Here is a 26673-nt window from a genome sequence, read left to right as displayed (position 1 = left end):
GGGTTGTAAATCTAGTCAGCTCCATCTTGAGTACTAGCCAACAAAGTACCCAGGACATCTTCAAGGAGTGGTGTCTCAGAAAGGCAGAGTCCATTATTAAGGACCCTCAGCACTCAGGGCATGCCCTTTTCTCACTGTTACCATCAGACAGGAGGTACAGAAGCCTGAAGTTACACACTCATCAATTCAGGAACAGCTTCTTCCCCTCTACCATCCAATTCCTAAATGGTCATTGAAACCGTGAACACTACCTCACTTTTTAAAATATATTATTTGTTTTTTGCATGATTTTTAATCTGTTCTCTATACGTATACTGTAATTGATTTAATTATTATTATTTTTTTTTCTACTTCTATCTTATGTATGGCATTGAACTGCTGCTGCTAGGTTAACAAATTTCACAACACATGCTGGTGATAATAAACCTGATTCTGATTTTGAACCACCTCTCTCAGCTATTACAGTCAGAAGTCTTTTTGGAAAAGTCTTTATTCGCTTTGCACAACATGATGAAACAAGATTTGTCCATTCCTCCTTGCAAAATTGTTCAATTTGTGCCAGGTTTGTGGGGAGCAGAGGTGGACAGCAATCATGAGGTCACGTCAGAGATGTTCGATTGTGTTGGGTTCAGGACTCTGCCGCTCAAGGGCATCAATTTTCTTCATTTGAAGCTATTGGCAGTGTGTTGAGGTCATTGTCCTGCTGAAAGATGAACTTCCTCTCCAATGTAAGCTTTCTGGTGAGGCTAGCAGGTTTTTATCCAGGATCTCTCTGTTATTTAACAGCCTTCATCTTCCCATAAATCCTGAGATTTCCAGTCCCTGCTGTTGAAAATTATCCCCATACCATGATGCTACCTCCACCATACTTCACAGCAGCAAGTGTTACCTGGCTGATGCGCAACATTAGATTTACACCACACATTCCACTTGAGGCCAAAAGGTTTCACTTTAGTCTCATCCAACTACCAAACCTTCTTCCACATGTTTACAGTATGCAAGGATATGCTTTTTTTTAAGCCTGGGCTTCTTCCTTGCCACTCCTCCATAATCTCCCTTTCAGTGCAAGGCCTTAGAGATTGTGGAGCCATGAGCTTCATCTCCAGTTGCAGCCACTGACTTCTGCAGCTCCCCCAGAGTGACTGTTGGCATCACAGTAGCTCTCACAAGTGCCGTACTTCTCTGGAAACTAAAGTTTAGAGGGGTGGCCTGACAAAGGCAATGTGGCTGTGGTTTCATACCTTTCCACTTTTTCCTAAATGGACTGCACTCAGCTCCGAGGTATGTTCAGTACCTTTGAGATGGTCATGTACCCTTCCCCAGATTCATGCTTCTCCATTATCATTTCCCTGACTTGTCTTGAATGCTCTTCTGTCTTCATTTTGGTCCGATCTGTTGCAAATCTACCATACCGTTGGACCTTACAGAGAGAGTCAGCATTTATTTTTAAGAATTCATTGAAAAAAGATGATCCTCCAATTTTCTACATCAACAGATTAGATGAGGCGATAAGGTAAGAGGGAGGTTAACCCAGTAATTACAAAGGGGATGACTACATTTTTCAGCCTCAATTCTGGTTTTTTGAATTTTAGTAAATTTGACAGGTTTTGGAATTTCATTTTGATTTGACACGATGAGCAATGTTTTGTCGATTAGCTCAAAAAAATCCTAGCTCAATATTTTAAATTTAGAAAATGACATGGTAAAATGTGAAAATAGTTCTGGTGTGTTGCATATATTGTAAAATTTGTTGTTTTGTGGCAGCAGTATAGTGCAAAGAGAGAAAAATACTGAGATAGCTGAGCAAAAATCTGATCACTCAGAAACTGGGAACAGTTACATCATGACCAGCATCAGGCTCCACTCTGCAGATTATAAACTGGCTTCCCTTTACAGGCCTTCAGCAAAGTAAAGTCCTAACAGGAAGTTAGCACTAAAATTTCCCAAATAATATCTACTCTCATTGAAAAGAAGGTCACAAATGCAGTCCAACAAGTCTGTAAATTGGTTTGGTATCAGTTATCTTTCTTCTGAGAAAGTCCTTGGTCAAGAATTCATCAACAAGAGGACTTTCCATATTTCCACTCAAGACAAAAGTCTTATTCTTCAAATCACAGCGCTTCCAGTATGCAATCAAAACCTTCCCTTCTGGCTATGGTATTCTTAGATGATATCTGACAGTGTTCCATTAGACTCAAGTCGCAGCACATTATTTTTACCAGGCCATTGAAATCTGTTCTGATACCATATGGCTGAAGTGTTTAATAAACTATACACTGAATGCAATTAAAAATAAATATAAATGGAATACACTTCTCAAATATTAAGGAAATTTAATGAAATCTGAAAAAATGATTAAGCATTTACATAATGAAATACAAGTAATGTACAAAAGATATAGCAACATAGAACCTAGACCTTCCAATAATGCTGGTGTTTCATCAAACATACAGCCCAGTACAGGTCTTTAGCCCACGATATTCTATAATACATTTGATCAGTCAAAATTAATCTAACCCTTTCCTCCTACATAGCCTTTCGTTTTTCTATCATCCACATGCCCATTTAAGAGTCTCCTAAAAATGTCCTTAATGTATCTGACCACACCACCACTACTGGCAGGGTATTCCACACATCCATCGCATTATGTAAATAAACCTACCTTTGATATTGTCCCTGCATTTTCCTCAAATCACCTTCAAATTATTCTCCCTGGTATTAGCCATTTTTGCCCTTGGAAAAAGTTTCTAGCTGGCTACTCTATCTATGCTTCTTGTGATTTTGTACACCTTTATCAAGTTACCTCATATCCTCCTTCACTCCAAAGAGAAAAAACTAGCTCACTCAACCTATCCTCATGAGACATGCTCTCTATTCCAGGCAGCATCCTTGCAAATGTCCTGGGCACCCTCTCTAAAGCTTCCATGTTCTTCTGATAATGAGTTGACCAGAACTAAACACAATATTTCAAGACCAACACACCATATGCCTTTATAAGAATGCCAGCAGCAACTTTGAGGGATCTAGATTTGGATCCCAATATTCCTCTGTCCCTCCACACTTCCAAATATCCTGCTATTAACCCTGTATCTTGCCTTCCAAAATTAATCATTTCACACTTTTCTAGGTGGAACTCTATCTGCCACTTCTCAGTGCAGCTCTGCATATTGCCAGCATGTTGTTGCAACTACAACAGTAACATCACCATCCTATGTGTCAACTGTAAACATAGTAATGCAGCCTCCCACTTCCTTATCCGAGTCATTTACAAAAATCACAAAGAGCAGGGTTTCAGAACAGATAGCTGTGGAACAGTACTGATCACTAACCTCCAGGCAGAAAATGCTCCATCTAAAACCAATAATAATTTTCAATAATAAATGTTGAATTTCATTGTTACACGACTAGAGGCTTTGCAATCCTACCTCTCTGATGTATATTCTATGTAATACAACTTCTGGTAGATCACAGCGGCTTCTGTGGGGCCAACAAAAGATGTTATTGTCCTTTTTAAACCTATTTTTATGATCACAAGACCCTACTGAACATTAAGACCTTAAAGTACTGCAGGTCTACCCCATCAGCAGGTTGCCGATTGGTGGAGAAAGTGAAGGAGCTGGACTTGGTGTGAATCACGCTGCTGCTTACATCAGAGGAGTCAGGACGTGAAGGACGCATGCAGTCTACCAGCAAGTGATCATCTTAGTTGCTTTTCTTGTGATCACAAGGCTCTGTTGGATATTGTTAATGTGGAATGCTGCAAGTCCAAGTCACCGAGTTATTGGCGGACCAGCAGGGGAGCTACATGACCTCAGTTGCAGCAAGGATTAGGCTTCAAGCCGCAGCATCGCCTGTTCACAGCCAGCCGGCAGAGAAGAGTTGGAGTCATTGTGCTCCACTGCAGGCAGCGTGGAATGGCACCCAAGCTGGAGTCAGTGCTGCCATCTAGTGTTCACTCAGCAAACCACAAGCTACATTGCGTTGGACTGCAGACTCCAACAATATCCATGTATTCGGGATCTTGGATTACATGTTTTTTGTGCGACTGTATTTTACTGATATCTAATATGTGCTTGCTAGTTTATATGTACCTTGTGTTGTGTGTGATTGCTGGTTCTGGGCTTTGCACCTTGGTCTCAGAATCCATGGGTATTCTTGTATGGTTGAACAACAATTAAACTTGACTTGAAGAGGAGAATTTTTCTGACAGGTATTGACAGATAAATTACTCAAATATTATCAGGTAAAAATTCATGCAACACTCTTTTGGAAATACAAACAGTGAGAACCATCAGAGACAAAGGTGACAAGGCAAACAGCATAGCAAAAGGCAGTGTTTGAACATGGCAATGAGATTTTGTGCAATCAGCAGCTCATTTTCAACTTCTGCTAATCCTCATTTCCTTTGAGTTTATAAATATTGTGTGGCAGTTGATATCCAATGACAGAAGGGGTATGACTCTCACAACTCTAATAGTATTAATTGAACTTTTTAAAAGGCAGAGAGCTGGTAGACCAGATCCACTTCCTAAGATATTAGAAACAATGCTAAAGTAGGAGGGGACTGTATAAAGCTCAGCCAAGCCACTTCCTGTCAGTTCTAATGTGAATTATACCAGAGAAGCACAAACGAATTCTAGACATAAGATCTGGAGACAGACCTATGGTGCTAACATAGCCTGGTCGGACTGAACAGCTGCTCTTTATCTTGGATATTCATTCGGTGTAACTCAGCTTTTGTAGAAGATAGGGTAGATTTTTCTAATAAAACAAAGTTGGCTGTAAAATTTCAACTGGTCAGGCAGCATTTGTGGAGACAGAAAAGCCAAGTTAATTTTTACAGGATGGTTACATACATCAGAACTAGAATTCTGACGGAATGCCAAGGGTGTAAAGTGGCTAGACAGAAACGAGAAGAAGCTGTTCTTTGAGCTTAATGGAGGATTTCACTGAAATGGTTAAATGGCCACAAGAGGTCAGAGGAGGAGTTGAATCCCTCCGTTGGCTGGGGTTAACCATGGACGTTTCGTCCCAGCTGCATATGTGATACGCAAGCCAGGGCAATACAACATGATAAGCAAGCTGCTGCCCATGCAGCAAGTTCACACTCTCCATGCAGCTGATGAATCCAAAAGAATGGCAGAGACCAATACATCTTGGCACCAGTGGCATCCCAGGAATTGCCAATCAGCATTGGCTCAATGACCCAAAGACCTCCCCGTCAGCGGGTATAGCCGCAAGGTAGCAGACATTTGAGATCAGAGATTTCCTTCTCCTAGATGAGCTGCCAACCACAGCTGATGAGCCACATCTGCCCCAAGCGACTGGTTTTTGGGAGTCAGTAACCCACCTTTGCCCCTTCTACTGTCAGTTGAAATGGTTCCACTGGTCTTAGTAGCTTAGCCACATGTGAAGACTAAGAGCTGAACATGGTTACCAGAATCTTTTAGATAAGCACACCACTGGGACCACTTAATAGGTAGAACAGGAAGTGGGATGAGGAATTAAAGTAACAGTCAACTGGAGTAAGCTTTGGTTCAATTAATTCTGGATTAACTGAATAAGATGAAAGAGTGATATTAAACCATAAATCCTAGTAACACAGAGCAATAGAGTAACATTGAATAAGAGTTTCGTGCATTGTTTGAAAATTGAAATCAATAGTCAAACTATAAACTGATGTGGAATGGAGGTTCTAAACTAAAAATGACTGCTAGTAACTTAAAATGCAAGTATTCTTCTTAAATACTAAAAAAAAATCAACCATTGTAAGTTTCAGGGGACAGAGACAGCAGATGTCAGCAATTGAGCAAGCATCTGTTTTTAAAGTGTTAGGCTGTTGCTGACTATAATACTCCAGAATCTAAACCTGCAATAAAAGTTCAATCAGTAATTTACATTCCATTTAGAAGTAAAAATGTTGCAGAAAGTATGCATTAATAAAGAATATAATTCAAACCTTTTATAAATAATTTTGAGATCCCGCCATTCCACAAAGCTACACATTTTGCCTTGTCGACTTAGCACAATTTGAACAAGTTCCCTTGTAATCTTTTTCTTCTCCTTATCAACCACTACAGTGTACCACTTCTGGAGTCTCAATTTGCCTTGACGGCTAAAAAGCAGCATAAAACGCATCTGTGAAGAGAAACAGTCATCTTTAAGAATTCAGTGCAGCTTCTGTGTGCTTCCCTACCCTTTCTTACTGGTAGTAGTGGCACTGGATCACCTGACAATTAATGTGGTACAAAAGATCATGCTGAGTAGCCCAGTATGACATAAGAAATGATTACTGGGTACATACTAAAATAAATAAGCAAAAACTATACTTTGCAAATATTGGAAAACAAAAGCAGAAAACAATAGAACACAAAGCCATTGAAATTAGAACTGGTCCTGTGTTCTGATGTGTTAATTGACCTCAAGAGATTTAAAAATAGAATCAGAATGTTTAGATAAAATCTACACTGGCATCAAGCTTGAAATGAAGCCTCTGAAACATGCAATGCTTAAATTAGGAATTAGTCAAAACCTGGTGTCATACTCACCTCAAAATCAGAAAGTTGTTAGTTCAACTCTTCAGATTGAAGACCTGAACAACAAGGTTCACACTATTCAAGGTGCAGTCTTTCAGCAGAAATGCCACACCTCAGGTAGTTATTTTCACAGGTGTGTACAAAAGATCCCCCAGTTAATTTGATGAAGAGATAGGGAAGAACAGATACCCTAACATCAAGACATCTTTTAATTCAGGAGCAATGGTGAAGGTTATGGGCTTGGATGCATGTTAGCCTTTAATAAATCAGAAACTGAATCTATTCAAATTAGAGAACAAAACTCTTCGGTTGGTAATTTACCTTGGGACAAAAATCAGCAACATTCTGCTAATGATAAGAACTAACAGTGTTTAGTAGAATAAGTAAAACAAAGCATTTAATTTCAAAAATAATTTAATTCTTGAGCAATATGGGGAGCACTGATATAATAGGTAAAATGAACAAATCCCTTAAACAAATGGCAAATATCATGGGAGATAATTTATGGGAAGACTGGGGGGGGGGGGAAGGAATGAGGCAGTTTGTTTATCTCTTGGAGCATTATTAAGCTCTTATTTTCTCTGACATATCATTCAGAAATACTCTGTATGTTTAGAAATTACTTGGCTATGCATTTAAATTGCCTTTCGTCACCACACCCTGCACCAAGAGCTAGAAAGCTAGATTAGACTGCATAGTTCTTTTTTGGGCCAGCACAGATAAGATGACCTGAATGAACACCACTGATTTTGTAAATACTTTACAAATATAAGTACTACTAGTTTCTGGATATAATAAGTATTTTTACATAGTAAAGATCATTTGAAGTACAGAAAATCAGTTCCGGCTACAGAAATTTTTTTACAAGTTGGGATTTTGCACTAAATTTCTCCACTGCATTGTATTGGATACTTACTACATTTGAGCAATTTAGTTCTGCAAATGCACGTATTTATTAATTTCATCAACATTTAAGTATCTTATACCTATTGCTAAAATGTTCAGTCTCTTTCCAGGTGCTGCCCTGTATTAACTGCTTTAGAAAGCTATGCAATATGGGATTATAAAATTTGCTTACCAAGGATTTGGAAATACACACATCTATAGCTCAGACACAAAAGGGGAGAAAGAAAAGGATCAACAAGTAAAATGGGGGGGGGGGGGGCAAGAGAGAAAGCTGAAAAGGTCAATTATGATTGAAGTCACCCCTCCAGGTGTGGTAAATAAGTTCAGACTAAATTAGTTTTATTTTATAAAAGAGATGTGTCTAAAATCAACATGAAATTGCAGTACATCTACCATTCTTATTGTAGATTAGAGATAACCACAGCTTTGCATTTCAGGAGACAGTGTCTGCTTTCCCGTAAATCTTCACGGTAAAAGCTCCTCCCACCTTCAGAAATGAAGCACAAGTTATGTCATTTGATTTCTGGTACTGAGGATTTTAAAAATATATTCTATTTACTTCCATATTTACTCTTCTCTTATTCCATTCCTTTCCCTTCTTTTGCTTTCTTTATGAAGCACAATTTATTTTGTGGGTGTTGGTGACAATTACAGCGTCTGGAGTGAAATAATTAACTCCATTGAGAATAATGACTGATTACAGTTCACTCAATAACAATGCAGGTTATAGTTATGATTGAATTAGAAATAATTTTGCAGAAATTCTTTCTCATTACCCAAGAGTTTCATAAAAACACAAATAACTAAATTTTACAGTCCAAGTCTCTTCAGTTCAGCTCACCAGCAAACCCATCAGAATACCAAAACCCAAGGAGAATATAAATTGCAAGAAAGCTTTTTGAATGCACAATATTTTGCAGTAATTCCAAGATTAATAATTTTCATTTATACACAAGGAATTTTCATTTTGTCCTAGTCTTTAATATCTCTAAATTAGAACAACATGCACATTTCAGAACAAATTTTATTGAATTACTCGAAAGTTGTCATTGAATAAAGTTCTTCTTTTATCTATCTGCTGAAGATGAGAATTTCCACTGATATAATTCAGAGCCCAGTACTGCAGTGATTGGAGCTCTAACCAAAAGAAGAGTTTCCTGGTAACAACAAACCTCCTGATTCTATTAATATCTAAAAAAAAATCTATTGATCCGTTTGGTCCATGTTCCGTGGTAATGCTTCAGAAAGATTCACCACTTTATGTGAAGTGGGGAAGAATTTTCTTTTCTCATTTGGGCCCCAAATTACCTACTCTTTGTTTTGAGACAGTGAGCACTGGTTCAAAACATATAAATCAGGGAAACCTTAACTCTATATCTACTATTATCTCATTTGACTAGACTCATTTACTTAATTTATTCTCACATGACAAACTTGGTAATCAGTCAGGTGAAATTTCACTGCATACTCTAATTGCAAGTATATCCTTTGCTTTGTTTTTCTTTCCATTGAGGGAGTGCAGCCAAGGTTCAACTTATCCAGGCCTTGCCTTTGTAGTGTATTTTAAGAAGAAAATAACAGGAAAGGCATTCACAAATTCCCAACTCCAGGACATTGACAGCTGAAGGATCTACTGCCAATGGTGGAGCAATTGCAATGGGGAACTGTTAAGAAGCTAGAGCTCATGCAGCACAACAAAACTAGATGAGATTACAGAACCTGAGGAGAACCCATGGAGGAATTTGAAATGTAAAGTGTTTAAACCAAGCATCCATGTACATCGGAAACAGATGCTAGTGAAAGTGATAAGAACTAGTGACTAGGGGACCAAGAATATGGCCGCGGATGGTGAGAAATAATGAATTTGTGTATGGATGGAGAGGAATAAGAGGTAGTGCAGTTTGACAAATTCCACACAGCTGAATGATGGCAGAGGCGCTTTGGAGAAGATGATGTGGTCAGCTCTGTCAAAGGCTATAGAGAAATCCAGAAGCAGCATTTGCTGAGGAATTAGATCACATGCATTAAGGTAGAGGTTTCCCAGAGTAAAACACGGTACCAATCATGTCAGGGTGAAATCAAGGTTGGATAATTCATTTTAATACATCTAAAATTTCTCCAGCACCAGGCACACACTTCATAGTCTCAGTTATCATGCACACATGTTTTAACCTGTGCTGACATTAACTCATGTTCAATATTCCAGCTAATGACCAGCATGCAACAGCTTCAGGAGAAGCACTGCATGCCATGTTCTTATTTTACACATTTAAAAGGCAAGTTCTGCTGATGACAAAAGACCTGACCAGAACACTGACTATGAGGCATGCTTCCCGAATCTAACACTCCTGTTCAGCATTTAACTGCTGGTTTCTTCCATAGGCACTGATGCCCCAGCAGCACTCCATAACTGGAGGCTTAGGGGTAGGCAAGCCTGGCCACTAAGAAAGACTTAGGCATCTTGTAGCAGAAGCGACTATGATCATCTGCATGGAACCGGTTCCTCAAGGGTCTTCTGAAACACCTGAACCTACCTGGGGTGGATTGCTCTCACAGCTTTATGTTTTCACAGAGAACAGGTTTTAGCCTAGACCACTTCTTCTGTTGATGTTGGTCTTTGAGTCATTCCTGTTGGCCTTGGTATATCTGAGAGGTTAACCGAGGCTCTTGACTCAAGAGGGAAGATGTTATCCATTTTCAATTCCAGTAAAGAGAAAGTGGCATATCAAGCATTGCAATTTGCCAGTGTTCCCGGTTTCCCAAGATTGTACCCCTAAAAGCACCCTTGAATAACATAAATCCTTGAAGAATTTCAGTCCTCCATATATCCAGCACATTGTAGGTCACAAAGTGACTTCCTTTCCTTTCTGGCAGCTCCCACAAATGCTTCAAGTTGCCAGAGCCCAAACTGCAGGATACTTGTAGCTGTCGGCACTGAGAGGTGTATCTGAGGAAGAAGGGGTGTCTTTACTTGTGTAGCTTAATCAACTAAAAATCACTTGAGATGCAGTTCAGTTGTTGATGTGAATTGCATGCTGCATACCATGCAAAACGAAGTGAACAGCCTGTTCCCTAGGAGTTATGGAGAGTTCTGGAGCTCAAGAGACCATGAAGCCAGACTCTAAAGACCAGCATGAACAAAATGAGCAGAAGGTTGATATCCCTGACCAGCACCACTAGCCTTACTTCTAAAGAATCTACAAACTCATCATCCCCATTGCAAACTCCTGTTACTACAATCACGGTACGTGATGATCAGCTAGAAAAATATTAAAAACATACTTAACATCCATTCACATTTGCTTTGTAGATCTCTCAGTATTAATTCTATCAATGAATCCTTCATCTAGTCACTTGAACACCCTGCTTCAACATATATACATCTCCTGTTGAGCAGCACCTCACAGCACCCGAGTCAGCAGCTGATCTCAGCACAAAATGGACTTTCTTCTGAAGCTGAGAACTTGACCTGTTGTTCAACATCACTGGGGGCTAGTAATCAACGTGGTTTACTCAGCTGACAGTGATACACATTGCAATATGGTTGGTCATTTTGGCACACAGCGGGTATGGAACGCATTGAGGAGCTAAAATTGCAAACCAGTGAATATCACACTCCCACAATGTTGAGAAATTTCTCATGATCCTCAAGTGAATCTCATTTTAAGCCACTCTCAATTGGTTGTTTCAAGCTACATAATAGGCAAGCTTACTGTTAGTTTTAGTGTAATGTGTTCTAGTGCTTTGCCAAACTTAGATGTGATTAATGTGGTGACAAACTTTTCTACACAAGCAATTATTTTTGACAAATGTTTTCACATCAACTTTTGTTACTTGCTGTCTTACACAGAAAGGGGTTCTAGAAAATGTTCATTTTCTCCGTATAAACTTGTTCACATTTTTTAGCCTCAAGACAAGAATGAGAATTCAGAGAAGCCAGCCATCTGTTCCTTTGAGTCCACTCTGACATTCATCAAGACTAAGGCTGATCTTCAACCTCAGTTCTACTTTTCGACTCTACCCCCCGTATGTTGATGTACAGAAACCCTATTCATTTGAATGAGGCAACATCATCAAATGAGAAAATTTGTATTTTTATTATATTAATTTACAACATGTAAGTACATGTTCAGCACAGCATCATGGACCGAAGTGCCTGTGTTGCACTGCAGGTTTTCTATGTTTCTAATTTATATTGATGCATTTAGTAAACTTGCATTATTTAAATCTATTCTTAAATATATACCTTACATCCATTTCAATTCTGTTTTTAAGATGTCTCGCTGAGAGATATTTTGAGACAGTTATATGGACATGAGAGCATGGGCTGTCAAAAGACCATTGCACATCTAGCAATCTGTTTTCTCAAGTCTAGTTACTAGACCTCACACCTGATACACCTCTGCTCAATTTCTTAATGTTCCCAGCTGAGGTGAAATGCACCTTTCTACCAGCTTGATTCTGAGATCAGTTAATTAATTCATATCCCTTACAGATGCTAATTTATTATTTAGAAAGATTCTGGCAAACCAAGCAGAGTTCAATGATTCTCACAAAGTGAAATGACAATTGAGGGGATCAGACTACAATTGATTAACTAAGCACTATAAAATCAAGTTTTAAATCACAAAAATATTGCAATGGGGATCTTTAATTAATTTCTGGAAATACTCAGCAGGTCAATCAACATACTTTGAGGCAGAAACACAGCTTATGCTCAAGACTGATGACTTTGCAATAGTTCAACACTTCCGATGAAAAGTCTTCGACAAGCTTCTCTCTCTACAGATGTTGCCTGAACTACTGAACATTCTTAGCATTTTCAATTGTAGTTTCAGATTTCTAGCATCTGCAGTTACTTTAAAATTCACCTAATTTCTAAGGTTTTATGAAAATGTTACTAGAAGAATGAAATTCAGGAAGCTGGCCTATTACAGATTATTATCTGGCAAAAATAGCACTATGAAAATTCTGTAGTGTTTCTTTAGAAATCATTAAGGGATTATCAGGATGACTGAACTAGATAAATCAGCTTGCAAGGACCACTTCTTACAATTTTTTTGCCCCAAGGAAAGAATTGCTTCCTTTTACTATAGTTCTTAGTAAAATTATTTCTAGTCATTTTCAGAGAATTTTATATTAGTTTGACATGAAATTTGTTTCAATTAATACATTGATACAAGTACAATTAGTTTCCATTAAGAATGTTGGAAAATGTTGAATTCTAGAATAAGTATCAGAAACCATAAAAGCTCGGAATCCATCTTTAACTACTATTCCATAATCCTCCATATTATGCTACTAAGGATGTTGAACATCAGATAGGTGGGAGTTTTCTGGCAGTCAGCATATCATCACACATTGCAAAGCAAAACATGCCTTCCAATAGAAAAATTAGATGAGACAAGCTTCAATAGTTAACATCATCATGAGTTAGGTTCCAACACTGCTGGTGGGTGCTTATGCAAATTGAGATAGGAGTCGGCAAGTATTACTATGACACATCCAAGATACATTCAAGAATAATTTTAGGCTTGGCAAATACCTCAATACCTGTAGTGACAATAAGTCAGATTTCATTATCCAGAAAGTAAAGGACAACAACCAGACACAGGGAAACTTTCAGCAGCTTGTCATTTTATCCAAGATGTAGAGATCTGATGGCAGGAGAGATGAGGTTACAGGTGTATTGGGTAATTTAAAACACACATAAGCTTTGAACCTAGTTAAATTTGGACAATGTATCTTCATTTCATGCTGTGGGAAAAAAAATTATATTTTATAATTATCATAACAAGCCACTCATCTTTGGCATGCAGAAGAAACTGCAGCACCCAGGGGAAGCCCACACAATCAAAAGCAAAATGTGCAAAGTCCAAAAAGACAACACCCGAGATCAGGATTGAATCTACATCTCTGGTGCTGTGAGCCAGTGAGGTCCTGCAATAATCAGAGCCTGTCCAATTTAATCTCACACAAGTTACTACTGCATTATGTTATTATGTTGCATCAAGGAAAAAATGTGGCACAGGCATATATTGCAATAGCCCGCACATCATTTCACCAATATCTGTTGGACTTCTAATTTGCTGCATGATATTTAAATACTCAGCACCAAGTTTAAGGTCGAGCAATAATGGAGTGGATATTTGTTGCTGAAGGACACCTCTAATTCAATGACTATACAGTGTACAGTTGACAATGCACAAAATGTAATACAACACAGTTTATATTTCTAACACCACTTTGTCTTGTTGTATTTTATGTTTTTCCTCCACAGATAGCTCTTGTAATTAAGTTTGAAATATTTTTATTTAAAACAAAGTCATATACAAAATATATTTAAAAATCGTTAACTTATAAATTTTCATAAACCAGACTGTTCAAGGAGATGAAATAAATCATTTTTATTGAGAATTAGTTAATGAACTAAGGACAAGACTAACCTACCAAAGAGAACTGAGAGAGATGCCATGTGTTTTGTCTCACTGAAATGTGACTTGTGCCTGACTCACCCAACATTCAACATGAGGGGGCTCCTTAATTCACCCAATGGACCGTATGGTGTTCTTGGGCAAAGTTAAAGGTGGAGGGGTCAAAATCGGGCAGCACTAAAGCACTCTATGCCACCCGAAAGTTTCTAGTGCGCCCGAATTTACAGTTACCATTGCAGATGCAAGATCAGTCTACCAGAGGGTGAACCTACAGAAAACATCAGGCTCAGATGGTGTCCCTGGCCACATCCTGAGACCCTTTCGGATTCTATTACTTTATTGTTCAACCTTAAACAGAGTGCCGAGTATTTAATTATTGTGCAGGAAACTGAAAGACCAATAGATATTCATGAAACGATGTGCAGGCTATTGAAAATTGTGCACAATACAATATATTTTTTTTCCTTGAAGCAAAATAATAGTAAGAACTTGTGAGCAGTTATTGATGACTAACATTCAGTAGCATTCACCATCTGCAGTGATGAAGCGCATTGTGAGTTTGGATATGGCTAGAATTAACTCCTGTCTCAGCAAAGACCTGGACCCACTGTAATTTGCCTATTGGCACAATCAGTCTACTATGGATGTGATCTCATTGGCTCTTCACTTGGCCTTCGATCACCTGGACAATACAAGTACCTACAGTATGTCAGTTTACTGTTTAGTGACTACAACTCAGCATTCAACACTATCCTACATTTCTGATTGAAAAGCTCTAGAACCTGGACCTCTGTACCTCTCTCTGCAATTGGGTCCCTGACTTTCTAACCAGAAGACCACAATCGGTGAGGTTAGAAAATAACATCTTCAGCTCGCTGACAATCTACACCGGCACGCCTCAAGGATACGTGCATAGCCACACCCATGACTGTGTGGCTAGGCATAGCTCAAATGCTATCTACGTTTGCTAGCAACTATTTTGGCAGTATTTCAGATGGTGATGAGAGGGCATATAGGAGTGAGATTTACAGCTAGTTGAGCAGTGTCATGGCAACAATCTTTCATTCAATGTCAGTAAGACCAAAGAACTGATTGTAGGGTAAGAATAAGGGAACACACACCAGTCCTCACAGAGGGATTAGAAGTGGAAAGAGTTAGCATCTTCAAGTTCCTGAGCGTCAATAGCCGAGGTGTGAAAAGTACCAATAGCCCATGCTTGTGCAACTGTGTTGATGTAACAGCTAAGAAAGCTCACCAACACCTCTACTTACTCAGGAGGTTAAAGAAACTTAGCATGTTCTCCATTGACCTTATCAATTTTTATTAATGCACCATTGAAAGCATTCTGTCTGGATGCATATTGGCTTGCTATGGCAATTCCTCTGACCGCAAGAAACATTAGAGAATTGGGGACACCGGCCAGTACATCACAGGAACCAGCCTCCTCTCTAGGACTGTCTATACTTCTCGCTACCTCAGTAAAGCAGCCATCATTATTGAAGACTCCACCCATCTCTAACATTCCCTTTTCTCTCTCTCATTGGGTGGAAGGTACAAAGCCTGAAAGCACATTACACCAGGCTCAAGGACAGCTTCTACCCCCCTGTTATCAGACTCTTGAACAGACTCGCTTGTACAACATGATGGACTCTCAGCTTCCCGATCTACTTTGCTACATTTTTGCACTTTATCATTTACCTGCACAGCACTTCTTCAGTAGCTTTACACCTTATTCTACATTGTTATTGCTTTAGCTTGTTCTACCTCAATGCACTGTGCAATGATTTGATCTGTAAGGACAGTATGCAAGACAAGCTTTTCACTGTATCTCTGTACATAAGACCATAAGATATAGGAGCAGAGTTAGGTCATTTGGCCCATCGAATCTGCTCTGCCATATCGTGGCTCATCCAGTTTTCCTCTCAACCCCAATCTCCTGCCTTTTCCTTGTATCCCTACAGGTGCTGATCAATCAAAAATCTATCAACCTCTGCCTTAAAAATACATAAAGTCTTGGCCTCCACAGCCGTCTGTGACCAAGAATTCCACAGATTCACCACTCTCTGGCTAAAGAAATTCCTTCTCATCTCCATTATAAAAGGACGCCCTTCTTTTCTGAGGCTGTGTTCTCTGGTCTTAGACTCTGCTGCCAAAGGAAACATCCTCTCCACATCCATTCTATCAAGGCCTTTTACCATTTGATAGTTTTCAAAAAGGTTACCCATCATTTTTCTGAGTTCTAGTGAATACAGGCCCAGAGCCATCAAACACTCTTCGTATGACAAGCCAGTCAATCCTGGAATCATTTTCGTGAACCTCCTTTGAACTCTGTCCAATTTCAGTACATCCTCTCTAAAACAAGGGGCCCCAAACTGCTCACAGTACTCCATATAAGGCCTCACCAGTCCTCTATAAAGTCTCAGCATTACATCCTTGTTTTTATATTCCAGTCCTCTTAACATGTGACATTAATAACCTAAAACTAGTTTTCTTTTACATGTGCTGTGCACAATGACATTTACAGGAGGAGAGGGGTAGTTGTTCGACTGTCCAGACAATGATTCACTATCAGGGAAATGCCTGACATGGTGGTTATTTGCCTCCACAAAACAGAATTAATGTACACAGTTAAAACAGGACACGGAGCAGTGTTATGTTGAGCAAAGATCTGCAAGGCAAAACAATAGGATTTGCCAAAACCTGGAGGCCAAAAGTTTACCAGATTAATTTCTTTGAGAAGTAGTCTTTTTAAAAGTCTTCTGAAAGAACTGGACATACAAGAGACAATTTAATATTTACTACTTCTCCCACCCATCTTTTCCAGGAGAGATGCAAAGTGAATAGGAAACCCAAGGATGCTGAGGCCTCTGATTGTTTCAAAGTGTTTCAAACCCAGTGAGATTGTTACTGCTGGAATGTAGCAAGTAGAGCTTGCTTGGAATGTTAAACTTTAGCTTTGATCTCAGGTTACCATATGTAACCAATTGGATACAAAAGTATTTTCAAATGTATGCTGATCAGCACAGATCAAAGGAGTTCCTCCTGTTCAATTAAACAACATAGGTTAAAATACAAGGGCATTGAGACCACATACAGGAGTTGATTACACCATGTAACTTCATTGATGGAACATTTATAAGATTTGATCATTTTGCTTTTAACAGATAATAGGAAAACAAAGGCTTAGGAAAATATTTCTATATTCTAAAGCAGGTGTTTCAACACCATTAAGCAAGAGGTCTGTGAATCCCAGGTTGGAAACCCCCCCGATCTAAACTGCGTTTGCCACACTTTATAAAACAATTTGCATTATTGGCACTAGGCACGCATTCTTCAAAATTGAACATGAACTTCTGACTAATCACAAGTTGTTAATCAGTGAGGATCAGCAAAAACCTTGGAATAGTAAAAGTGTGGATGGCAGAAGATGCAAATATACAACTATTATCATTCCAACACTAGCTACAATTTATTAAAGAATTTAAAACTTGAGACATTTTCCTAATCTTGTCTGTTTTATGTAAATTAAAAATGCACAATTCTGTCAACCTATAAAAACCAAACATCTTAACAAACCAAAAGTTCAAAAAAAAAAGTGACTTACGGGCATTCGTCAGCAGCCCTGCTGTTAGAATGCGCTCTGTAACATACAGCTGGTGCAACAGGACTATTGCTTGAATAAAAGACCTTTATTAGTATTTTAGAAATGTGCAGGATTAAAGATCACATTGGATCTTCTTGGATTTGTACTGTTAACTCTGCCTGCACCCCACCTCGTACAGCTCTATTGGATTGCTGTCAGTTGGTTAGCATGGGCTCTCCTCTCCTCTGCCCTCCCCCCCCCAGGGTAATGTTCTGAGGCCCTTCCTCTGCTCCCTTTATCCCCACGACTGTACTACCACACACAGCTCCAATCTACTGTTCAATTTTCAGATGACACAACTTTGATCGGCCGTTTTTCTAGCGGTGATGAAACAGCCTACCTCACACAGGGGTGCCAGGATAACAACCTCTCCCTCAATGTCCAAAAAGCAAAAGAGCTGATTGTGGGTTACGGGAGGAATGGAGACAGGCTCACCCCAATAAACATCGATGGGTCTGCAGTTGAGACGGTGAGTAGTTTCAAGTTCCTCGTTATACACAACACTGTTAATCTCACCGGACTGTACACACCAGCTTTGTGGCAAAAAAAAAGCACACCAGCATCTCTTCCACCTCAGGCGACTGAAGAAGTTTGGCGTGGATCCCCAAATCCTCAAGACCTTCTACTGAGGCACCACTGAGAACATTCTGACTGGTTGTATCACCGCCTGGTACGGGAACTGCAGCAACTTTGATTGCTGAGCACTGCAGAGAGTGGTACAGACAGCCCAGTGCATCTGTGGATGTGAACTTCCCTCCACTGAAGACATTTATAGCAACAGGTGCAGAAAGAAGGCCTGGAAGATCGTCAGGGACACCAGTCACTCGAACCATAAACTGCTTCATCTGCTTCCGTCTGGCAAATGGAACCACAGCGTTAAAGCCAGAACCAATAGCTATGGGATAGCTTCTTTCTACAAGCCATTAGACTTTTAAATTCACATGTTTGAACATTGCAGTAGAGTCATAACACAGATTTTTACTCCCTCGTGTAGTGGGAATGATGTACGATTTAAATAAATTCTAAATTCTAATTCCTTGAATAAGAGAAGGGGGGAAAAAGGTTATGCTTTAGTTTTATACAAAATGGGAAAACATCCTCTCCAGTGACTCCATGCACATTTGTAAAGGTTACAATGTTTGTAACTTTCAGAGATGATTGCATAAAGTTGATGCATAAATGATGCTAGAGTTTTTGGTGCCATTTCCATGAACTGATGTCATTTTGTAAGATATTCAGAATCAGCTTGTATTTTAAGACTCACATCTAGTTTTAAATAGTTTCTCTCTCCCCCCCTCCCCAAAAAAAAAGTTGGGACAAATGAATCAAGCAGGACTAACATATGGACTGAACAGCTAAACAATAATGCACCTAACATCAAAGCACACAGTACTGTGCAAAAGTCTTTAAGCACTTGTATACAGCAAGGGCACCTAGGACTTCAGCCAGGTACTGTATTTGTCAACATAGAGTGGAGAGTGAGCTTGTAAATCTGGCAATAACAAAGAATGTTGGGAACGGCAAGGGTAGAGCACCGCAGAGGGCTGGCAGAGAAGGAGTGCCAGGGGCAGGGTGTAGTGCAGCTGTAGACTCATTGAGACACCAGGCCAGATCATTTGGATTACTGATCATTACAGAATGTCCCTCTGGTGCTTCCCACTCCCTCCCCTCTTCCCACTCTCAGTCCATAATAGAGACCCATAATCAGAATCAGGTTTATCATCATTCACAAACATTATAAAGTTTTTTTTTGCAGCAGCAGCAGCACGGTGCGGGGCAATGCAATGCATAAAATTACTACAATACTGTTCAAAAGTCTTAGGCATCCTAATTTTAAAAAAATTACACACATACATACACAAATCTAAGACTTTTGCACAGTATTGTACAACTACATGTTGGGAAAATAAATCACTGTTACTCTACTCAACTGTGCTATCAATATAATAATTTTAGGCCAATGCTCTTGCTCACCTTTCTTCAGCCATTTCTGGCCCATCTGCTGTGATATTTCAAACCAGATTTAAATTTTAAAAGTCAAATTGAATGTTTCTTTTGGAGAATGTTAAAAATCAAAGGGCTTATTTGGTGTACATGAATAGGACAATTCCAATATTTTGGTGAGGAGTTGTTCCAATTAGTGAAATATACTTTTCACGTATTGGAATATGTAACACACAAAGAATTTTCTTTTTTTTTACAAACCTGATGATATTTCAAAGGTAGTGAAAAAGGATGACTAATTAATCATGTTCAAAAGACTTTTATTTATATGCATGTTTCACAAGTTCAGTATTTAAAAAGGCAGAGAAAGGAGAACTGTGACATTGGACATCTGGCATAAAAACAGAAAATGTCAGAATTACTCAGCAGGCCTAGCATAATCTGTGGAGAGAGATGTGGAGTTAATATTTCAGGTTAATGAATTTTCATTAGATTGGAAAAGTTGGAAAACAAATGAGTTTTAAGTTGCAGAAAAGAGTGGAGATTGGCAGTTGGAGGGAAGGAAACTAAAGAATTGTCATCGAGAATTGTCACACAGCACAGCAGGCCCTTTGGCCCACAGCGTCGATGCAGATCACCACTACTCAGTTTATTCTAATCCCTTTAACCAACCTTAGTCTATGCCTTGCAATTCAAGTTGTATCCAGACACTTTCTAAATACTGAAGAACTGTCTGCCCCACCACCTTCGTATGCATCAAGAATGTTTGGGTAAAGACAATTTTCCTCAGATCTCTTTTAACCCTCTAAATCCTTTCCTTCAATGTATGCCCCCAGATTTTAGGCATTTCTGTTATGGGGAAAGGCTTCTCAGTATCCACCCCATTTATGTCATAGTTTTATATACCACTCTCTGGTCCCATCATAGCCACCTCCAATCCAGAGTAAACAAACTTGGTCTCTCCTGAAAAATTCCAACCCAGACAAATCTTGATAAATCTCCTCTGTAACCGCTCCAGCACAATTAAGTTCTTCTTATTCGGCAGTGACTGAATTGCAAACAAAATTCCAGTTGTAGTTTAAACAGTTACTGTAAAGTTGTACCGTAATCACTGTATTGTCTTGTTCCACACCCCATCTAATGAAAGCCAGAATCTCATGCGTCTGCTGTCCGCCACTGGTGGGCAGCAAAAAAGACTGAATTGGTGGTGTGGCAGTATTAGAACAGGGTTAATGCTGTATCACCACCAATCCACAAATTCCAGAATTTCCTAGTTTTATTTGTAATTTCAAGATCCCCAAAATGAATGTTCTACAAACATTAATGCAATATAACCTGTGGAAGTGATACTAGTTGAGGGAGCAACATTTCCCATGTCCCATTACTTCCACATGAGGAAATTGGCTGGGTCTAGCTGGGAGTTTTGCTGATGATCTATTTCATTTGTGCCAGCGAGTTTAATGTTCCTTTGTTAATAGAGGCCCTGAGCTTACTGGCTAAGCTCCACCACTGAACTTCTGGCTGCACTGAACCTTTGGTCTCCACACACAGAATTTGCTCTGATCCTTGAAGCACGTGAGATCCACAATTCCACTCGCTTGGATGCAGATTTCTACGGGCAATATGGAATGATAAAAAGACAAATTATACATTTACTGTAACGCATTCAGAACTTTCAGTGCTTAGCCATACAGTCATGAGTGTAAAGAAAGTAAGGCAGTGGCCTCAAGGATGCAAGCTTAACATACTACTCTTCTCCCTCAACACTCACATCTGTATGGCTAAGCACAGATCAAACACCATCTATACTTATTGGTAGAATCTCAGATGGCAAAGAGAAGCTTACAGGAATGAGATAGACTGGTTGACAGGTGTTGCAGTGACAACCTTGTCCTCAACATCACGAAACTGATTATGGACTTCATGAAGGGGAAGTTGGGTAACACACAACAATCCTCACTGAGGAGTCAGCAAAAGAAAAGTAGCTTCAAGCTCCTGGGCATCGACCTCTCAGAGAGCCTATCGTGGGCCCAACACATCAAATCAAGTCAAGCCAATGGCATGCCTTCTCCATAATTGCATTGGAGTTTGAGGAGCTTTGCTATGTCTTACTAATTTCTATGCTGGATATTTGGTGGAGAACATTCTGATTGGTTGCATCACAGCCTAGTATAAAGCCTCCACTACACAGAATCACAAGAGGCTGTAGAGCCTTATAGAGTCACCCAGCTCCATCATGGGCACAACCATCTCCATCATTAAGGACATTTTTCAAAGGTGGTGCCTCAAGTAGGTAACGTCCATCATTAAGGACCTTCACCACCCAAGACATGCTCTCTTCTCATCACTACCATCAAGGTGGTGGTACAGGAGCCTGAAGATTCATACTCAACTATTTAGAAACAAATTCTTCCCTTTTGCCATCAAATTTCCAAATGGCACATGAAAATTGACTCCTTTTTTGTGCTTCTTAAAATTTTTGTAATTTATAGATTTTCAAGTTTTGTACTGTATTGCTGCCACAAAACTACAAATTTCATATCACATGTCAGTGATATAAATCTGATTCTAAAGATGGCATATTTTTATGCTTTTATTTATTGCTTGATATGTAATAGTTTTAATTATAAAAGTTGTAAAATGTTTCTGGCAAAGGCATTAAAGAACAATCAAAACTTTAGCATCTAAGCTGGTTTTGCCATTATCAGTTTTCTTCAGGAAGAGTTTTGTTGGCAGTGTCGCTGCTGTTCCTGGAGCGTTCTCAACAAAATTATCTTTCCAGATTAAAAATGAAATTCACTGAGTAAAAACCAGAAGAATATCTCAGCTAAAAGACAACTGCTCTGACAATGGCATCCTGCCTTTCGTACTGCACTTGAGAATCAACTTCGATAGCAGTTCTCATTCTGCAAACGAGCGAGCATGCCACCCTTATGATTCAAAAGCAAGCCTGTTATCCTTAAAAACAAAATAAATCACTTTCTTGGTAAAAGCGTGCTGAACGTTCAACCCATGAGCCCGCAAAGCCACATATCTAAAGTCTGCCTCAGTTTTGAGCCCATGACTTCAATGAGATAGTGTTTGTATAGTTGCTACTAAATTAATAGTAAATATAAAAATACTGACTCAAATTTTGTGGATGACCAGTGCTCAAAGGGTTAACAATTTTAACTGTTGTTAGATCAGTTTGAAATTAATGAAATTCTGATTTACTCTATAACTAATGCAGAACCAACTGTTATATTTGCTGTTGGCTTCTTTGTTTCTGGATTTTTCCCCTTCAATTTTTAAATCTAAATAAAAGCTGCAAGGGGACCTGCTGCACATTTTCTGCTTGTGTTTCAGATTTCCAGTTTTGGTTGTGCTCTGTATTTAAAAGACAAAAGCAGCTGAGTCACGGGATTACCTAACATAAAAACAAAATGCAAACTCAGCTTTGAACTTTCTCCAATAGCACTTTTAAATAAATTTGTACATATTGTAAAACCTATATTTACTCTTATATTTACAAGTAACGATACCTGTTGAAACAGGAATGCATGTTCCTTTAATCTCAACAATGTCACCAAACCTGATCAGTTAGGTATCAGGTGAAGATACGGGAGTATTGCCTGTACAATTGATTTTAGTATATTTGCCTGGGAATCATTAATGTTAGCTCTGCTATTAATTCTAACTAATTTTATTACAACATATTAACAACTGATACAAAAAGAGTGACATAAAATGTGAGCTCTCTCCCCCCCCCCCCCCACAGTAAACTGGGTGTGAACTTATTTTTTTCACCTGCACAAGCAGGTAAAGCGACTAAGAAACTCAAATGGTTATAACATTCTACTTAGATCTATGAGGCATTGAGGGATTTCTAAGCAAAAGAATACCCAAAAAAAACTTACCATTCTGTCTTAGAGTGAAAGATGCACTTTGTTAAACTCTATCAAAATCTGAATACAAAACATTTCCTGTGAAGCTGCTATTCAGAAACCCATAGTAGTTGTCCCAGAATTCCTTGAGTATAAGCTCCTCCCAGTTTGTGGTTTACCTATTAACCAGCTGGGTGGAGAAACCCTTCCTACTTTGTCTTTGCTTCATTTGCTTATCTTTTGGATATCTTTAATCCGGTGCTTTGCAGTTTTGATGTTTTACTGATAGGAATGAGAAATGTTTGTGAACACGTTAAAGAATGTGCAGAGTTAGTCTAACTCTAAATCTACAATTGTGAGAATGGCAATTTTGTTGACTGGTAAATGAAAAGCAAATTATTTCATAGTGCACCATAAATGAGAGTATTAATTTTAAATTTTTTCTGCCTTTGAATAATGTTTTTGTAAATGTTTAGCTTATCTGCCTCAATTTCTATTTGATAGCTTATGTATTTTTTTCATATAGTACAGGAAAGTTATTACAACTAAATCTCAATAATATATGTTGATATCTTCTCTGAAAGTGGGGACATGGTCACCTATCAATTCTTTTGTGCCTGTTAACATATGTCCATAAGAAATGAAAAACATTGACTGTTTATTTTCACTTCTCATGTTGCCATGAATTGTGAATCCCCAGGGCAAGATTTTCCACCAATAGAAGTACAAGGACATTGCATGCTGCTTTAGGATTTTAAAATCCAGTAGCAACATTAAAAAAACACCTTCAAAACTTATTTTCGGAATAGTGCTTCTCATTTAGTTATCAAACATATCCACTCCAGAGTGCACTTTGCTGCATTGGCAATTCACCTAGTGATTCACCATCAATGGGAATTTTGGAGGTACATTGCTCCAATACATTTTACAGTGTTCCATAACTGGGATTATCTCAGTTACTGCCAAATAATTGTACTCTCTGTGTATGATTTGATCACGACAAGCACCAGTTGGTTTGCTGTGATTGTTCCATACCAACTGAATTTCTTGAAGTTAATCTCATGGCCTCTTATGAGAAGTATGCATTTTGTCTGACACAAGAAGTCCAACTTCTTTACACAATTTAATGACCTAATTTTATTAGCTCCACTTGAAGACATGCTTTATCATACCAGCAGCAAGAAGCTACTATTTCTAAAGATAGAGTCTATGGTCAAAGTCTGTAGAGTCCAACCTTTCAGTTAAACAGTGCTACAGTCTGAATATTTAAAAGTTGAATCCTCAGGATGTCCCTTACTCGAAACACCAAACTACTCAGTGATCACACAGACATTATCGGATAAATAACAATATTAGAATACTGTTTTTTAAAAAAAGCTTCTATTGTGTCAACCTTGTTCAAAAACTGAGAGGATTTACACAGCTTCACCAACATTTATATATTCAACAGCCAAGTATTCCTAGCCGAGCCCTATTGTAACTGTCTCTAATAATCTGCTACCCATTGTTCAGAATTCCCTGTGGTTTGGTATTGCGTTTGTCAAGGCTCAGTTTCCTTGTTCCTTGGTCTTAAATGCACTGTTCTGATTCCCATCCTCCCATTAAATACATTTGCTTCACCAAAATTCTTAACATACAAATGTATAATATTTATTTTTATGCTACTTGTAACATCTTTAAAACATGTGAATTAAAGATGTATTGTCTATTAGGATTAATATTGAATAATGTACACAGTTTGCCAATTCTGCACTGCTGTGTTGAGGGGGGCAAATCATCAGAGATTTACAGGACACCCACACAAATCTAGTACTGTCATCCTGAAAGGGAATACTAATGAATACAAGTGCTTATCAGGGAGAAATAATAAGATGAAAAACAGTCAAAATCAGGTTTATTATCACTGACGAATGTGGTGAAGTTTGTTGTTTTGCAGCAGCAGAGGAGGGTAACATATAAAAATTAGTCTAAGTTACAGAAATAAATAATGCAAAAGATCAATAATGAGGTGGTGTTCATAGGTTCATGGACCATTCAGAAATCTAATGGCAGAGCGGAAGAAGTTATACTTAAAATGTTGAGTGTAGGTGTTCAATCTCCTGTACTACCTCACCGATGGTAGTAATGAGAAGAGGGCATGCCCTGGATGGTGAGGGTCCTTAATGGTGGGAGTGTTTGTGTCTGTGATGAAACTAGTTAAATAGTATGATTACAATGGAGAAATTAGAGTGCAAAAATCCCCAGGACCTGACAATGTGTTCCTTACCCTATAGGAGGCTCGTGAAGAAATTGCATGGGCCCTAGCAGAAGTATTTTAAATGTCCTTAGCAATGGGTGAGGGACTGGAGGATTAGAGGATAGCTAATGTTGTTCCACTCTTTAAGAAAGGCTTTAAAAATAAGCCAGAAACTATAGGCCTAGGAATCTGACATCAGTAGTGGGTAAGTTATTGGAAAGTATTATGAGGGACTGGATATATACATGGACAACTCTATAAGATTAGTTAGACATAACCTACCATGCACAAAGTTAAGTCTAACTAATCTTATAGAGTTTTTCAAGGAAATTATCGGGAAGGTTAATGAAGGAAAGGCAGTGGATGTTATGTACATGGACATTGGCAAAGCCTTTGACAAGGTTCTGCACGGGAGATTGGTCAAAAAGATTAAGTCACTTGGCATTCAGGATGAGGTAGTAAATTGCTTTAGAAATTGGCTTTGAGGGTGAAGCCAGAGGGAGATAATGCACGGTTGCTTCTCCTGATGGAGGCCTGTGATCAGCGGAGTGCACTTTGAGAGGACAAATCATGGTAGGACTTACACAGTGTCTGCTAGGGCACTGAGAAGTATTTTAGAACAAAGGGATCTGGGAATACAGACGCATCATTCCTTGAAAGGGGCATAAAGAGGGCTTATGGCATGTTGGCCTTCATTAATTAAAGTACTGAATATAGGAGATGTTGGTGAGGACAAATTTAGAGTATTGTATGCTGTAAGATTGAAAGAATGCAGAGAAATTTTACAAGGGTATTGTGGGGACTTGAGGACTTGCATTGGAGGGAAAGGTTGAATAGGTTAGGACTTTATTCCATGAAGTATAGGAGAATGAGGGGAGATTTGATAGAGGTATACAGAATTATGAGGGGTATAGATAGGGTAAATGCAAGCAGGCTTTTTCCATTGAGGAGGTTAGGTGAAACTAGAACTAGAGGTTAAGGGTGAAGGGTGAAATGCTTAAGGGGAACAGTAGGGGGTACATCTCCAATCAGAGAGTGGTGATTGTATGGACTGAACAACCAGCGGAAGTGGAGGCTGCAGGTTTGATTTTAACACAAGAGAAATTTGGAT

General features: G+C 38.8%; 1 protein-coding gene across 3 annotated transcripts in view; it reads right to left on the bottom strand.

Annotated features, from left to right (window-relative positions):
- Nucleotides 1-23499, bottom strand: part of ap1s3a (adaptor related protein complex 1 subunit sigma 3a) — a 39602-nt gene extending 16103 nt beyond the window's left edge. Inside the window, exons 1-3 of one of the 3 annotated variants that reach the window (XM_059947603.1) lie at nt 23360-23458; nt 17955-18374; nt 5960-6138 (exon numbers count right to left, since the gene is read on the bottom strand). In XM_059947603.1, the coding sequence (XP_059803586.1) occupies nt 5960-6138; nt 17955-17966 (191 nt within the window). In that variant the 5' untranslated portion in view covers nt 17967-18374; nt 23360-23458. Of the gene's footprint in view, nt 1-5959; nt 6139-17954; nt 18375-22984; nt 23029-23359 lie in introns of those variants that run through there. The other 2 variants (XM_059947609.1, XM_059947618.1) reach the window with 2 other exon arrangements.
- Between the last annotated feature and the right edge of the window lie 3174 nt (nt 23500-26673).

The sequence above is a fragment of the Hypanus sabinus genome, chromosome 2 (genome assembly GCF_030144855.1).
Source record: "Hypanus sabinus isolate sHypSab1 chromosome 2, sHypSab1.hap1, whole genome shotgun sequence".
Classification (NCBI taxonomy): domain Eukaryota; kingdom Metazoa; phylum Chordata; class Chondrichthyes; order Myliobatiformes; family Dasyatidae; genus Hypanus; species Hypanus sabinus.
Note: the sequence above shows the minus strand (reverse complement) of the source record. Positions and strands in the feature narration are given on the sequence as shown.